The 14,360-nt window shown below is 44.4% G+C and overlaps 1 protein-coding gene across 2 annotated transcripts; it reads left to right on the forward strand.

Moving 5' to 3' along the window:
• Nucleotides 1-222: 222 nt before the first annotated feature.
• ABRACL (ABRA C-terminal like) lies at nt 223-4,165 on the forward strand. Of its 2 annotated transcripts, none has more exons than XM_035538994.2 (3): nt 223-355; nt 2,411-2,477; nt 3,621-4,165. In XM_035538994.2, exons 2-3 carry the CDS (start codon nt 2,417-2,419, stop codon nt 3,803-3,805), a joined length of 246 nt encoding a protein of 81 aa, XP_035394887.1. In that variant the 5' UTR covers nt 223-355; nt 2,411-2,416; the 3' UTR covers nt 3,806-4,165. The 2 variants fall into 2 exon arrangements, with proteins under 2 accessions (XP_035394887.1, XP_035394888.1); XM_035538995.2 differs by lacking the exon at nt 223-355 and adding an exon at nt 560-578.
• The last annotated feature ends 10,195 nt before the right edge of the window (nt 4,166-14,360 follow it).

Consider the following 14,360-nt stretch of genomic DNA (forward strand, 5'->3'; position numbering starts at 1 on the left):
TTACTAACAGGTTGGGAACTGATTTTACGTGACACTTTCATCAACGCCTTTGTCACAGGCGGGACGCGGTGCACTGGCACCAAGCCGGGGGTCACCGCCATGGTAAGGAAGCACCGGCCGAGCCGCGCAGCCCTAGCGCCGGCTCCTCGCAGGAGGGCGCTGGGGCGCTCGGCCGGGCGCCGTCACCGGGGGCCGCGGGGCGGGGAGGCGGCGAGGCGGGGAGGCCCCGTCCCCTCCGCCGGCCGGCCGGGCGGAGCGAGGCACCGCAGCCGCCGCCTTCACCCTGCCCTCGGCGGCGGGCGGTGCCGCGGCCTGCGCCTTCCGGGGGGAGACAGCGGCGGCGGGCGGGGAGCGGGTGAGTAGCGGAGCCTGGCGGCGGCGGGGCGGCTGTGGCCGGCCGGCACCCCACGCCCGTTACCCTGTGCCGTGTGCCGGGCTGCCCGGCCGCGGGGAGCAGCGAGCGGAGCGCTTCGCCCCGGGGGGGTCCCGCCGGGGGGCTGCGGGCGGGCAGCGAGCGGGCTCGGCCGCCATCTTCTGGGAGCGGGGCGGCTGCGGCGGGCGAGAGCGGCGGGGTGCGGGTACGGGGTCTTAGGGGCCGTGCGAGGTACCCCGCGGTTCAGAGAGCTAAAAGTTAAAGGGAAAAAAGTGAACTTTAAAGGTGCTGAAAGGACGTCTTTAAAAAGCTAACCATGCCATCGCGGTGACCAATATTAAATTGGCAGTTTGAGCAATTAGTAGTGATAGTGTCAGCGTTTTGGTAATGGGTCATGTTTTCCCTGGTGTCTTATAACAATATATTTAGTGCTCAGTGAATAAAATATAGGCGTTCGTAGAATTCATCTCATGCAATTAAAATGCTGAATCCGTGTTGCCAGGTGATTTTTAAGGCAGGCTTTGAAGAGGTGGTAGCAGGGCAGCCCGGTGCTGTTGTAATGTTGCGTGTTAGTAGTTTGTTAACATCCACTTGGGTGTTTGTTCTTAGGGTGGGTTAGGGGTGAAACTAAGGGATGAGGCTGGGTCTGAAACCTGCTGGTATTAAGCTTGCTTAATTTTGCATGTTAAAAGATTTTTTTTAAGTGAGTTTAGGATCTGAAGATCAGCTTCTGTTAACCTTTTTGTCTCAGACAAATTGGTGAAGGGTCAGGAGGTGGAACTATGCCACCCCTACCTATTTTAGCTCAATAAAAAAGGAAAGAAGGGGAGCTCTTCTGTTAGGAAGGGTTTGTGATGCATCCGGATGCTAATTTTTAACTCCATTTACTTAACCAGATCTGTGCAGAAATGCTCTTTCTTGAACAGTAGTGATGATCGCTATGCTCACAACTCTGAGACTCTTTTGGACAGCGCTGAGCTCCAGGGTTGCTCTCTGTAGCTTTTATTCCAGCCTGTGTTCCCAGCACCAGCAAAAGCTGCATTTGACACTTTGCTTTCTCTGTGGGGCACAGTTTTGTGTCCTTACTTCGATGCCCACATTTGCTGAAGGAGTTCCACATCGTGTTGATGCTTCTTTTTATACTGCATCACAGAACAGCTTTTTAGGTGTCTGTGGTTGTTAATCTGGGATGCTTTGTAGCCAAATAGTACTTTGCGTGACTGTAGTGCTGCCATCTACCAAGCTGCATATGATTGAGGTGATGGAAGGCATTGATGCACACTGGGGGAGCTTTCACAGCAAAGAGGTGCATGAGATTTGCAAGTTGATGAAGTTTTGCTTCTTGGGATCAGTATGAATGGAGATGAGCGCTGGCTGCCTTAGGACACTTCCGTGGCTTGTCTCTGGTTGGGTTTTGCTCTCGGTAGCAGACATGTGGCAGATGCTGTCCTTTCAGGCGTGGCGTGCACAGCCCTGCTGTAACCAGCTGGATGTCTGGGCTGTCTCATGATGAGTGGAAAGCTGTGGTGGGGTTTAAATACACATGCAAACCAAGGCCACTCACCTACCCTGCATCCTGTATCCCAGAGGGAAACATAAAGGAAGATGCTCCCTTTTTATTGTGGGTGTTGACGGAAAGTTGCAAAGACCCTGATGACCTGTGATGTTAGCAGGATGCTCTGTTTTTGTGGCTGCCTGAAATAATGATTGGCCTAAACGCTTTAAAAGCCAAACCAAGCAGAAACACATAAAACCACCTCCCCCCCCATTTTGATATGAGTTCCTTGTGTTTGTGTATAGAAGGTACCAAGGTGGTAGTTTCTTCTATCCATTTTGCCACAGATGTGGGGATGTGAAGGCTCTTTATCCTTTCAAGGCTAAAATCTTAGAAGATCCTCTAATTATGTGCCTCTGGGCTACTGGGATTTACAAAATATTGTGATACTCCTGATGATCTGAGAACAGGCCAAGATGAACATGTGCAAAGGATTTATGGGTCTCCTAATAACTTTGCTAAAAATTTATTTTATGTTTCAGACCACAATGAACGTGGAACATGAAATTACCCTCTTAGTTGAGGAAATTCGGCGGCTGGGAACCAGAAGTAAGTATTGTATACCTCTGAACATGCAGATGTAATCATGTTATACTAACCTGTTGTGATCCTGGCAAATTTAGTTAAGCAGGCTCAGGTAACCTGAAAATATATATTCCATATATATTTATTGCTAGACTGCGTGGTGCTCCCAGTGTCCCATCCTTTAAAGCAGTCCTGTTGTGAAGTTAAACATTTAAGCCTTTGCAGCAGAGGAAGCAGACCTGAAATCCTGCCCCCACTAAAATCAACTGCAAAATTACCTTTTTTAGACAAAGATACTTGCTACAGTCTTCAAAGAAATGACACCTTTATATTTCATCTCCTTCCTTGGTAACTTCTGTATTTCGAAAGTCGTATGCTTCAGTTTTATTCATCACAGTGTTATGTAGAGGGAATTGATCTGTATGGCTGAAACTCTAATCCAGGAGTTATAGTGCCAGCCTTTGCTTAAACTTCTTTAGAATGTAGATTTTTATCTTGAGACTGCTTTTCATTGTTAAAACTCCACTTTCTTTACAAGTATTTGTGCAATTTGTGGATGTAGGACCTGCTCACATATTTAAATTCTGATGCAGTTTCATTTAACTGCATTTCTTTTTCAAAACCTGATACCTAAATCTTGTATTTGATATGACTGTTTAAGAATTTGCTGCTTAAGAATAACCTAGATAACCTTTTAAAATTCTTTCTTTGTGTGATAAATTACTTCACATTATACCTTCTTCAATGGGAACCTAAAATATTAATAGGTGGAAAAAAGAAGTATTTAAACATTTTAGGTCTTCAAGACATTTTTCCTCCTTATGCTTCAAAGAAGTCTGATAGCCTGCATTGTTCATAGGCTTCAGAAAGACATCAGTCTTTCATAACATAAACGTAGCAGATATGTTCCTTGATACAAATCTCTGGGGTGGGGGAAAAAGGAAAGTCTTAACAGGCAGGACCTTTGTCTACCATTAATCATCAGCATTCGTAGTATGTTTCCCATTATGAAGTCAAACCTCGTGAAAGTGAAGTCAGGTTACTGGCAGCTGGGAGACACCATGGGGCTTACCTCCAGCACTCTGACTGCCTATCACTTCAGTTCCCCAGTCATCTCCTAACTGAAAGAATATCTGCATGTGTTTTCATGTTTTGTCTTTGATTTAGATGCTGATGGACAAGTGAGCGTGAAATTTGGTGTGCTCTTCGCTGATGAAAAGTGTGCCAACCTCTTTGAAGCCCTAGTGGGAACTCTTAAGGCTGCAAAACGACGAAAGATTGTCACTTATCAAGGGGAACTGCTTTTACAAGGTGTTCATGATAATGTTGATATCATACTACTGCAGGACTGATGCAATATGCATTTCAGTTGTGTGTTAATTGGATTGTTTGAGACAATGACTTGCAACATCCTCTGTATCAGGCTGATTTCAATGTATTTTCTATGTCTTTATAGTTGAAAGGAAATGATCCTATTTTGGAAAAACATTCCCTTTTGTAATTCTTCCTAAAACAGTACTGTACATGATTAAGGTAAAAGATGCCAGTTCTTTTTTTTTTTTTTTTTTTTTTTTTAAATCTCAGGTAATACTCCTAAATGTACTTGATGGTTATTTTCAGTATATGAAGAAATAGAACTGGTGTCTTAATGTTTACAAATCTAAACGTGCCATGAAAGTATAAAGTAAAAGCACATACTTCAATTTATATAATTCTTGCAGTGGTTGATTCTCTCTTTATTTGCAATCTGAAATGAAGGCAAACTGAATTTCTATAAGCAACATAGTTAAATGACAGCACAGAACGCATGCCAGTGAGATAGAATGTTCTTTCTGTGTTACTGCTCCCCACTCCAAAGAATGGGCATTCTTTGACTGAATCACGTGGCAAAATTACTTCCAAGAGTTGGATGTGTAAGTAGTCTGGCTACAGACTAACAGGTTTGTAAGCAGACCGAGCATGACATATTCAACAAAGCAAAAACCAGTAATAATTTGCTTCTGTGTGGCAACCACAGTTTACTTCCCACACTGCTGAATTTCCTCAACAGAGTTTGCTGTAACCTCCAACCCTTCCTGCCCCTGTGATGTTCCTTCTCTTAGTGTAAGGAGGAGTGGCTAAAGCAAACCAGTGCTGCAGCAATTCCTCATCGCTTCCAGCTCCATCAAAGCAGCGGCAGTGAGGAATGCAGGTTAAAGCAGATGTAAAGCTTCAGTTTGACAAGGGAAAGAGCACATAAACACACAGTAAGCACGATCTAGTTTTCCAGCTGGAGTTTCCAAACTCATTGCCTTTTAATTGTATTTTTTGGTATTGTCTTTAATTTTTCTCATCTTTAAGAGACAAATGTTCACTTGCTTGCATTGGATTTTGTTCAAGGACCAGATTGTGCACAGAAAGGCATGAATGATAATGCACCTTGTTCATCTCTAGCAATGTGGCAATGTAATATGTTTTTTATTTTTTCGCTAAGTTTCTGAAAGAGGTAGGTGTGGAGCTCCCTGAATGCTTTCATGCAGTCTTCTCCAGGAGGGGTACAGAAACTTTGGGTTGTGATTATTTCCCATCACAGAAATCTTAGGTTCTTTAGATCCCTTCAGGAGAGGAGAGGGGAAAAAAAGCCATTTTGAAGGTTTTCTAGCTTACTGCTAATCCTTGGCAGGCAAAAATACCCTGTTGTGTGGGGAGAAAGAGTTGCTGCATGGGGAAAGCAGCAGTGGGTAAGCAAGCAGTGTGCTGCTCTGTGCTGCCCATCCTTACAGCTCTTGCAGTTACCGGGTGGGTGAGTTTCATAGAATCACAGAATGGTTTGGGCTGGAAGGGACCTGAAAGGCCACCTAATTCCAACTGCCCTGCCCTGGGCAGGGATGCCACCCACTAGACCAGGTTGCCCAGGGCCTCATCCAACCTGAACGCCTCCAAGGATGGGACATTCACAACTTCTCTGGGTGACCTGTTCCAGTGCCTCACCACCCTCTGAGTAAACAACAACTTCCTCATATCTAATCTAAATCTACCTTTTTTTTTTTTAGTGTAAAGCCATTACTCCTTGTCCTATTGTGACACTCCCTGATGAAGAGTCCCTCCCCAGCTTTCCTGTACGCACCCTTTACTTGATTTGTGTTTTGTGCAGTCTTTTACTTGTGTTTTACAAGTGCAAAGTACTTGAAAGAGCCTTACTTCCAGATGCAGGGAGTGCATGCATGATTATGGATTCTCCACAAAGCCGAGTAAGCTCAGCTGCTGGTCCCTTTCATCTCTGTTTGCTCTGCTTGGTGCAACAGGAAAACAGCTGAAATCCTGTGTGCAAACAGATCTGGGCTGCCTCTGCCTGTGCTGGCCTCAGCATCTGGAGAACGTGGGGAAACTTGAGCCATCTGGGTACGGGCCGGCTGTGGTCAGAAGCAGCGTGGGCTGCTGGCACGGCTTGCTGGTGTCAGCGATTCTGTTTGCAGACCTGAGTGCATGAGTGCACGCACCGCTGTGCCCTGCTGCTGGGAAGAAGGGGGGCAGAGGCCAGGACCCCTGCATTTGGGAGGAGGTCTGGCAACTCTTTGTTACTGGATAACCACAATTGTTTTTTCCTTTGTGTTTTGTCGAAAGCCTGAGTCATTGTCTGGCTTCACAGGATAGCCTGAGCATGCAGACAAACTGAGTGCTTTGTGATGTTTTGAGAAGTGAGTTTGGCATGGAGAGTAGCAGCTTGCCCCAGCCAGGCTATAGTTCTCTGTTCATGGCACCTCTTTAAGCACAGAACGGGCCTCCCTCCCTCTTAAAAACTGAGGCAACTGTAGATTCAAGGCTCAGTGCTGGGCTGGAGCTGAGACAGGATTATGAAGAGACTTTTATGTCTCATTTTAGATTTATCCTCTTAACTGTGCTGATAAATGTATTCAGTGCGTCTGCGAACACTTGGTAGCAAGAGACAGAGAAACTTGGCACTAAAATAAACCTGGGACAACCAGGGCAGACTGTGACTATGTGCTGCTCAGGGGAGCTGGGACTCATTGTCCCTCTGTTTCTGAAAGCAGACGAGGAACAACGTGAACAAGAGTGCATCTCCAAGAACTAACTGCATTGTGCAATGTGTCTAGTGGCCACAGAAGTGTGCAGGCTTCTTTAGGCTCTATGCAAGCACTCATGGCTTCATTTCTAATTTTTTTTTTTCACGTGTGGGACCACACCTCTGCGAAGGAAATAATTACCACAGCTGACTGCCTGGATACCAGATGTGGTTCCTGGAGTACTTGACACAATAATAGAAAAGCTAAGTATGGGAAAGCCATTACCTATTTTTGTGAGCAACAGGATGATCAGCAGTCCCCTGTGAGGGGTTCATGACCTTACCAGCTGTGGGTCTGAGGGAGTTTTTGTAGGTTGGCCAGGAGCACCAGTGATTCCAGAATAGCAAGTGTCATCTCCTGACTGCCCTGAGCAGGAAGTCTTTGATAGGAGCATGAAAGAGTGACCAGTAGAGTGGTTGCCCGCATATGATGATGTTGGGAAATTAAAAAGTGGCTTAACTAATTTGGTTTCCTATCTGTGTAAGACATGTGAGAGCATGGTGGAATCTGTGAGCAAGGTTAGACAAGCAAATCTAGCTGTTGCAATTTAAGATGTTACTACTGTCTGTCTTCAGCAGGGATTGTTGGAGTAATTGTGGAGTGAAGCCTGTGCAATCACCTCAGCTGTTTCCATGCAAAATCCGGTGACTGAACATAAACGTGCCTTTCAAAGCAGTTTTGGCTAAGCTGGTAATTCACTGAGGCACGGGTTTGTATAACCTCTGGCAATGGGTGGTAACAGCTTCAACTGTCACAACTATTTCTCATGTGAGCGTGTTTTTTTTTGCTGAGAACTTGAGCAAACGAACGGTAGAGATATATGCAATAATATCTTTCCTATGTCTTTTTCAAGTTGGAACGAATTTTGAAAATGCATGTTGTTTTTGCTTGTTTCTCATCTCCCCTCCAAAGCTTTTCTGGAGGTGTTCTTTCCACTTCAGGGGATTCCTCTCAGTGACAGCCATGCCACTTTTGCCATTCATATCTGTGTAAAGCTGGTTGTCTTCACTTGGTTTGTCACAAACAACACTTGAATGAAAGAAGAAGAGTAGGAGGAGCAGGAAGTTCGTCTATGCTAAAAACTGATTATATTGCCACTCATACTTAGCAGCTTTATTTACACATAGTTGGATGTTTCAGAAACAGGCTGAGATTCTCTTCTCCTCCAGCAGCACCGAGTAGTTAGTAAGCAAGTTTAAACAGTTGCAGAACCTCTGTTAGGCCAATGCAGCATGAACCAGTGAATGCCACAGGCCTGGCCTTATGACTCGGTATCAAAAGATTAACCTGTAATGGTATCTTCATATCAGCCCCTCCTAGTATAAAAGAACAGTCCTAAGGGTTTGGTCTACACAGTACAGCAAGAGTCATGTTCACTGTTGCCTGAAAATCCTCCATCCGATATATGATGTCTGATGTATGGTGGGAATCACAGTTTCAAGGACTTAAAGCAGACCAGCCAACCAAACAACAACAAAAAAATGAATATGCTTTTCTTTCAGAAGCTGGCAAAGGCAATAACGTTATGAAAGTGTTCATGTCCTTCTCAAGCAAATATGTCACGTGTTTGCTCTGTAATGAAGGATTTTTTCTTATGGAGTATAAGAAAGCAATTAATTCCAATGTCAGCTGTGAAGGGTAGACCTAAATACGAACAATTTGAAGGAAAACGATCCCCTAGACCAAAAAATATGTTTCAGTGTCTGACAGCTGTCTGGAACAACATATGATCTGCCTTGATTAAAAATTAGTTTGGTGACCTGATGACATATTTAAGTCTGAATACATCTCAGTACAAAAGTCAGTATGGTATAGTTTGTTTTGCAACCCAGAAGATGATGATATATGCCAAAATACTCTGTCTGTTTGTGCTGGCCTACAGACAAGTCTTTTTTTTTTTTTACTTTGGAAACCATCCTCTAAGCTTATGATAAAGACCCAGACTTACCCCTTTGGTGCATTTATTGTGTATCACAAAAAAAAAAAGACAAAAACACGAGGACAAAGGAAATACTTAGTGCTCTCAAATATGTGCAGACAGGATTGAAGTTAAAACTGCTGATGTCACAGGTGACACTAACAAAACTCTTCCTTTGCTCAAAGATGCAATCCTTGTACCAACTTAGATCTTCTGAGGTTTGATTTTCAACGAAAGATATCTTCTGCATTTTGATCTGAAATGGCATTCTTAAATAAAATCAATAGCAGACTGAAGAGTAGCTCCAGTACAATAATTTCAGATAATTTGTTTGGTCAGTATTTCCAGGTATTCCTTTTTTTTTAAAAAAGAATGGTATGGGTTAGGTAAGGGTAAGTGCTTAACAGTGTTTCTAAAAAGCCAGTACATTTAAGATCTAGTTACATAAACTACTCAATACGAAGATGTTCTAATAAAGTTTTCCAGAGGGTGGCAGTTCAGTGTAGTACTCTAAGTACAGCTTTAGCCTCAGATACAATACAGATGCATATTTCAGTAGCTGAAGATAGGCTCCTGGCAGGTATTTTGAATAAAACACCTGAAGTCCTATTTTGTGATGCAGCGTAGATATCATGCAGATGATGCCTATTTGAGCTAAAGCACCTGAATGACTCCAGAAGGTCAAGCACCAGGCTGGTACCCAGGGAGGTAGTCGTGCCACCTACAGAAGCATCCCCAGACTTGTCACATCAGGTCCAGATCCAACATCCTTTTGGATCAATGCTTAAAGCCAGGTACGAATGTTTTCACAAATGCTGCGGATTTATTTTCATGACCTTGCTCCTTTTTGGAGCTCACTCACATACAAACACTGCATGACACTGAAAGTCTTACAGCCACCTTGCCATCCTTAAAGTTCTTTCTCCAGACGGGACAATAGTATATACCATGTATTTGTATATGCATGTTATGTAAACATATTGGCACAACATGTACTCGAAAATGGACTGTTTTTTCCTGGTGGGGAACTGCTCAGTAAATGACAATTATAGAAAGAAAAAAAATATATATATAGTGAGCAGCATTTACTGGTCTTTTCTAAGTCTTCTAAATGTTGCAGAAGATCACTTTGGAGGAATTTAAATAATCTGGATGCAGGACTCGAAGGTAAACTAAGTCTGCAGATGACACTAAACTGGGAGGAGCTGTTGACTCCCTCAAGGGTAGAGAGGCCTTGCGGAGAGACCTTGACTAATGATAGGGATGGGCAACCACCAGCTGCATGAAGTTTAACAAGAGCAGGTGCCAGATTCTGCACCTGAGATGAGGCAACCCTGGATCACAGAATCACAGAATCATCTAGGTTGGAAGAGACCTCCAAGATCACTGAGTCCAACCTCTGACCTAACACTAACAAGTCCTCCACTAAACCATATCACTAAGGGCTACATCTAAACGTCTTAAAGACCTCCGGGGATGGTGACTCAACCACTTCCCTGGGCAGCCCATTCCAATGCCTAACAACCCTTTCAGTAAAGAAGTTCTTCCTAATATCCAACCTAAACCTCCCCTGGCGCAACTTTAGCCCATTCCCCCTCGTCCTGTCACCAGGCACGTGGGAGAACAGACCAACCCCCACCTCTCTACAGCCTCCTTTAAGGTACCTGTAGAGTACGATAGGGTCACCCCTGAGCCTCCTCTTCTCCAGGCTGAACAAGCACAGCTCCCTCAGCCGCTCCTCATAAGACTTGTTCTCCAGACCCCTCACCAGCTTCGTTGCCATATGTACAAACCAGGGAACAAGGCTGGAGAGCAGCCCCACAGAACGGGATCTGGGGGCTCTGGTTGACATCGAGTTGAACATGATTTGACATGGTAGCCAAAAGGGCTAACCACATCCTAGGGTACATCAGGCATGGCATTGCTAGCCTGTCAAGGGAAGGGGTTGTCCTGCTCTGCTTTGTACTGATGCAGCCTCACCTCGAGCACTGTGTGCAGGTTTGGGCACTACAATAGAAGGACATAAAACTAATAGAGAGCATTCAAAGGAGGTCTACAAAGATGTCGAGGGCAAGTTGTAGGAGGAGCAGCTGAAGTCACTTGTGATTCATAACATCTACAGGGTACTCAGGCAGCTACAAGTCCATAGGCATCTAAATTCTGACTGGAAAATTTTGATGGGAACCCAAAATCGCACGAGTCTCCATATAGCCAGAGATATTGCCACCTTATTTGTGTTAGAATATCAAAGTGCTTTTCTCAGATCCACGTCTGTGAGGGATCAGCACACACTCATGCCTGAATTCCCCCAGGATCTATGCTGGGAAGCATGGACACTCAGCCCCATACAGAAATATCTGTAATTTTCTTCATGAGAGTCTGCCAAGAGACCTTTCATTACCTGGGCAAATCTTTCTGGTTTGGAGGGGGCAGGAGCGTGCTTGGAGCAGGTGAGTGCAGGTAGTTGCTGGCCCTACGTGCTTACCTCCTGCGTGGCACGTAGTGTGCTGGAAAAGATGTCAGCAGATGGAGAGAGAGTACTTTATAAAACCTTGTGCCTCAGGCTCCTCGGGGAGTTGGTCAGGGCTTCTCTGCTAACCACGCAGGAGGAAACAACTTGCTCAAGCAAATGCATCAGGGTGAGATTCCTGAACCCCTGTCTTACTTTGCCTTGCGGAAAACAATGCACGCTTTGTGTATTTACATTTGTATTGTATTACATTTAAACAAGCCCAGGCAGCTGGCTAGATAGAGGGGAACTGCCATGGTGTGGCTTCTCAGAATTGTTTTCTTCTCTATAAACACATTTGGCAGCCTGCAGCCTGCATCAGCTTGGTTCCCCGTCAAGTACCTTGCACAGTGAGGAAAAGAACTCCTAATTGTCCTTGGGACCCCATGCATAAATGCATGCCCTAATAAGGATCTCGACAGCTTTGCTGACATTATCGAACACATCTAGTCTCACAAGGCTAACAATATGCAGGCTAGAAAATGAAGGGTTAAAAAAAATGACAAAGCCACAGTGCCATTATCATCACTGTGTTTAGGCCAAGAGCCAACATACTTCTGTTACATTTTTAAATCAGCCAAACACAGCTGGCTCTGCTTTTGGGTTTAGAAGTTACACGTTCCCCTGAGGTCTGCAGCCCGAGCACAGTCAAGATGCACTGCTGCAGGAAAGCTGGGCTGAGACGTGATGCGCTCTGCAGTTCTGCAGAAACGAAACCGAAACCAGCTTATTTCTACAGAAGCAAGAGGAAATAAATGGTATAAACAATGCAAAGTAAACAATACTGTGAATTTTTCCTTAATACAGACTGCTAGCAATCAGACAAGCACCTTTTTTAAAGTTGCTATATTGATCATCTCCATTTTAAGTGAAAAAAGAAACATCTGAAACTGTCTACAAAAATCCTGATTTGTGCCATACCTTGCAATGTATATATATGTGTGTGTTGCTGTCAAGCTTTATGACACTCCCCTTTAAATTTAAGAAACAAAACTAATCATCTTTGCCCATCTATGTCATTATAGGCTATAGATGATAGCAACAATCTTGGGCAGTTAATGATGTCTTGAGGGTAAAATGCAGACAGCTGGTGTTTTATCTATTTATAATCATTTTTAAAATGGCAGTGCCATCCCTTCACTCCCACTCTACCTCTCCCACATGCACTCAGCATTTTATGAGTCAGGCTGTGAAAATATGGAGAGGCTGATGTAAAGATGAGGTTTTAGAAAGTTCTTTTGTAAAGAATGGCTGAGTCTCTTCTTAGCTATCCTTTTTTCTGACTGGAAATGGGTCATGTCTTCAAGCCACTGTCTACAGGATGAGGGCAAGGTTTTTAAAATCTGAAACCTGAGGGTATTCTATGGTTAAGGTGAGGTCACAAGAAAAATACATTTTTTTGCATCAAATTTCCAAGAATGTTTCTTGATTTCACAGGACATTTATTTTTTGCCAGTGTTTAGCAGTCAATGGGGCCTTTCATATGATAAAAGGGTATGACCGTGGCTATAGGAGCAAGGGGACAGTCAGAGTGAAAATCACAGATATAATAACTGCATTCATTGTTTATGCATGTCCCCATCCTCTGCACAAGTAGTTTGTGAGACATCCAAGCATAATGTCATGACCTTGTGGCTTCATGGCCAACAACAGTTAGTGGCACTGTACTATGGATTAGTGACACCATACCATGGATGGTACCAAGGCCACAGCTCGGATGTTAAATGATGTTCTAGATACACAGTCTTTTATTGTGATTTTAACACCTGACATGTGAGCAGCCCAGTCCTGCCCATGGTGATGAGATTGGGAAGTAGAGTGTGGGGACACGGTGTGGGGACACCCGCCCTGCTCCTCCTCGCTCGGTGGCACGCAGCGGGAGGGTGGGCGTGCTGCTTCTCCACCACCACAGCTCTGAGATGTGGCTCGTGGGGTGACTGCTCAAAAGGGTGGCTGTCTCTTCCCTCGCTGGAGAAAGTTAAAGGCAGCTGATCAAAGAGACAGCCATCTGCCTTTCTGGATAGCACCAAGGATTTTTGCTGGAAATTCTTTGAAATAAGTATTGTTTCTTTGAATAAGTCTATGCATGCAGACCTGGATGCAGCACCCCAATTGGGCCTCACAGGGGCAGAGTAGAAGGGGACAAATAGCTTCATAAAACATGCATTTTAATGATGCACAACAAAGAGAGGAATATAAATAGTGAGTAATTGAGACGATAGGCACCAGTTATTTGTGCAGCATCTGGCGGGCCCCAGATGGATTTTCCCACAGCACCCTGTGCAGATCCCCTCCATGGAGAGGTTCCTCCTCTTTGGCCCTTTGAGATACTTTCTTTACAAGAAAACAACCCTATTCCTAAACCGTGTTCTCATGAGAACTTGTTGCTGCATTCCCAGACAAAGGCAAGGCCACGCAGGTGGCCTAATCACCAGCAGTGAGTGGGAGATGTCCTCAGGCTCCTCTGTTGCGGCGAGGTGACCGGGTTTGTCCTGCGGCCAAGGGTGTGGGCAGCACAACGCAGCCCCCAAAGCCACGCTGTATGAGCAGCATGTGTGCTGTTGGACTGCTCAGGTTCACTGAAGTGGGTCACTGAGTCCTCCAAGTAGAGTGGTCCCCTGGTCAGGAGCACTGCAGAGATGCTTTCATGTCTTTATCTCTTACTGAGTGCTAAAGAGCTACTTGACTCACATCTGACACAGTCTTTTATCTTACAGGTGGTTATGGCAAGGAGAACTGGGGAAGCACTTTCTGTTGTTGTTTTTCAAACAAAGTGACTGGTCTTTCAGAAAACTTGGGTGTTTCACATGTTACGGTGGAGCTTAGGAGATCTCCCAGGGGAATTTTTCCAACTGCAAATTTTCTATTATGGAAGAACTGTACCATATCACATGGAGTTAGGATATTAATAGCTACATAATCCCATTTGGTGCTGTGTCCTGTTTTTGTACCTTCCTTTTCTTACAGATTCAGTCTCGCCTGTTCTTTCGTAGCTGACAGATGCTGTAATATTGGCCCATATTATACTGACTCTCCTACTTCTTTGCCCTGTCAAAACTGTAGATTCACCGCCAGTGAAACAGAGTGAGGGAGCTGTGGTTATGGTTGGGGAGGAAGTCTGCAGTAGTTGCAGGCATACAACTGAATTTTATTTTGTAATATTCACTTGCTTTATTCCAAAAGCCATGCTCTCTATTGCAATCTCCCGCTTTTGGTCTTTGCAGAAGTTTCATTTCCTACACGATGGAGCAAATGAAGCAAGGAGCATCATTACTTCCCAGTCTTGCTTCTATCACAGTTCTCACCATATGACAAGATCCCTGTGGAAAATAATAATAATAATAATAATAATAATAATAATAATTAAAGGTTATCTCCCATTGCACATTCACAAGAAACTGAATTAAGGCTGCATG

Source organism: Cygnus atratus, chromosome 3, assembly GCF_013377495.2.
Source record: "Cygnus atratus isolate AKBS03 ecotype Queensland, Australia chromosome 3, CAtr_DNAZoo_HiC_assembly, whole genome shotgun sequence".
NCBI lineage: Eukaryota > Metazoa > Chordata > Aves > Anseriformes > Anatidae > Cygnus > Cygnus atratus.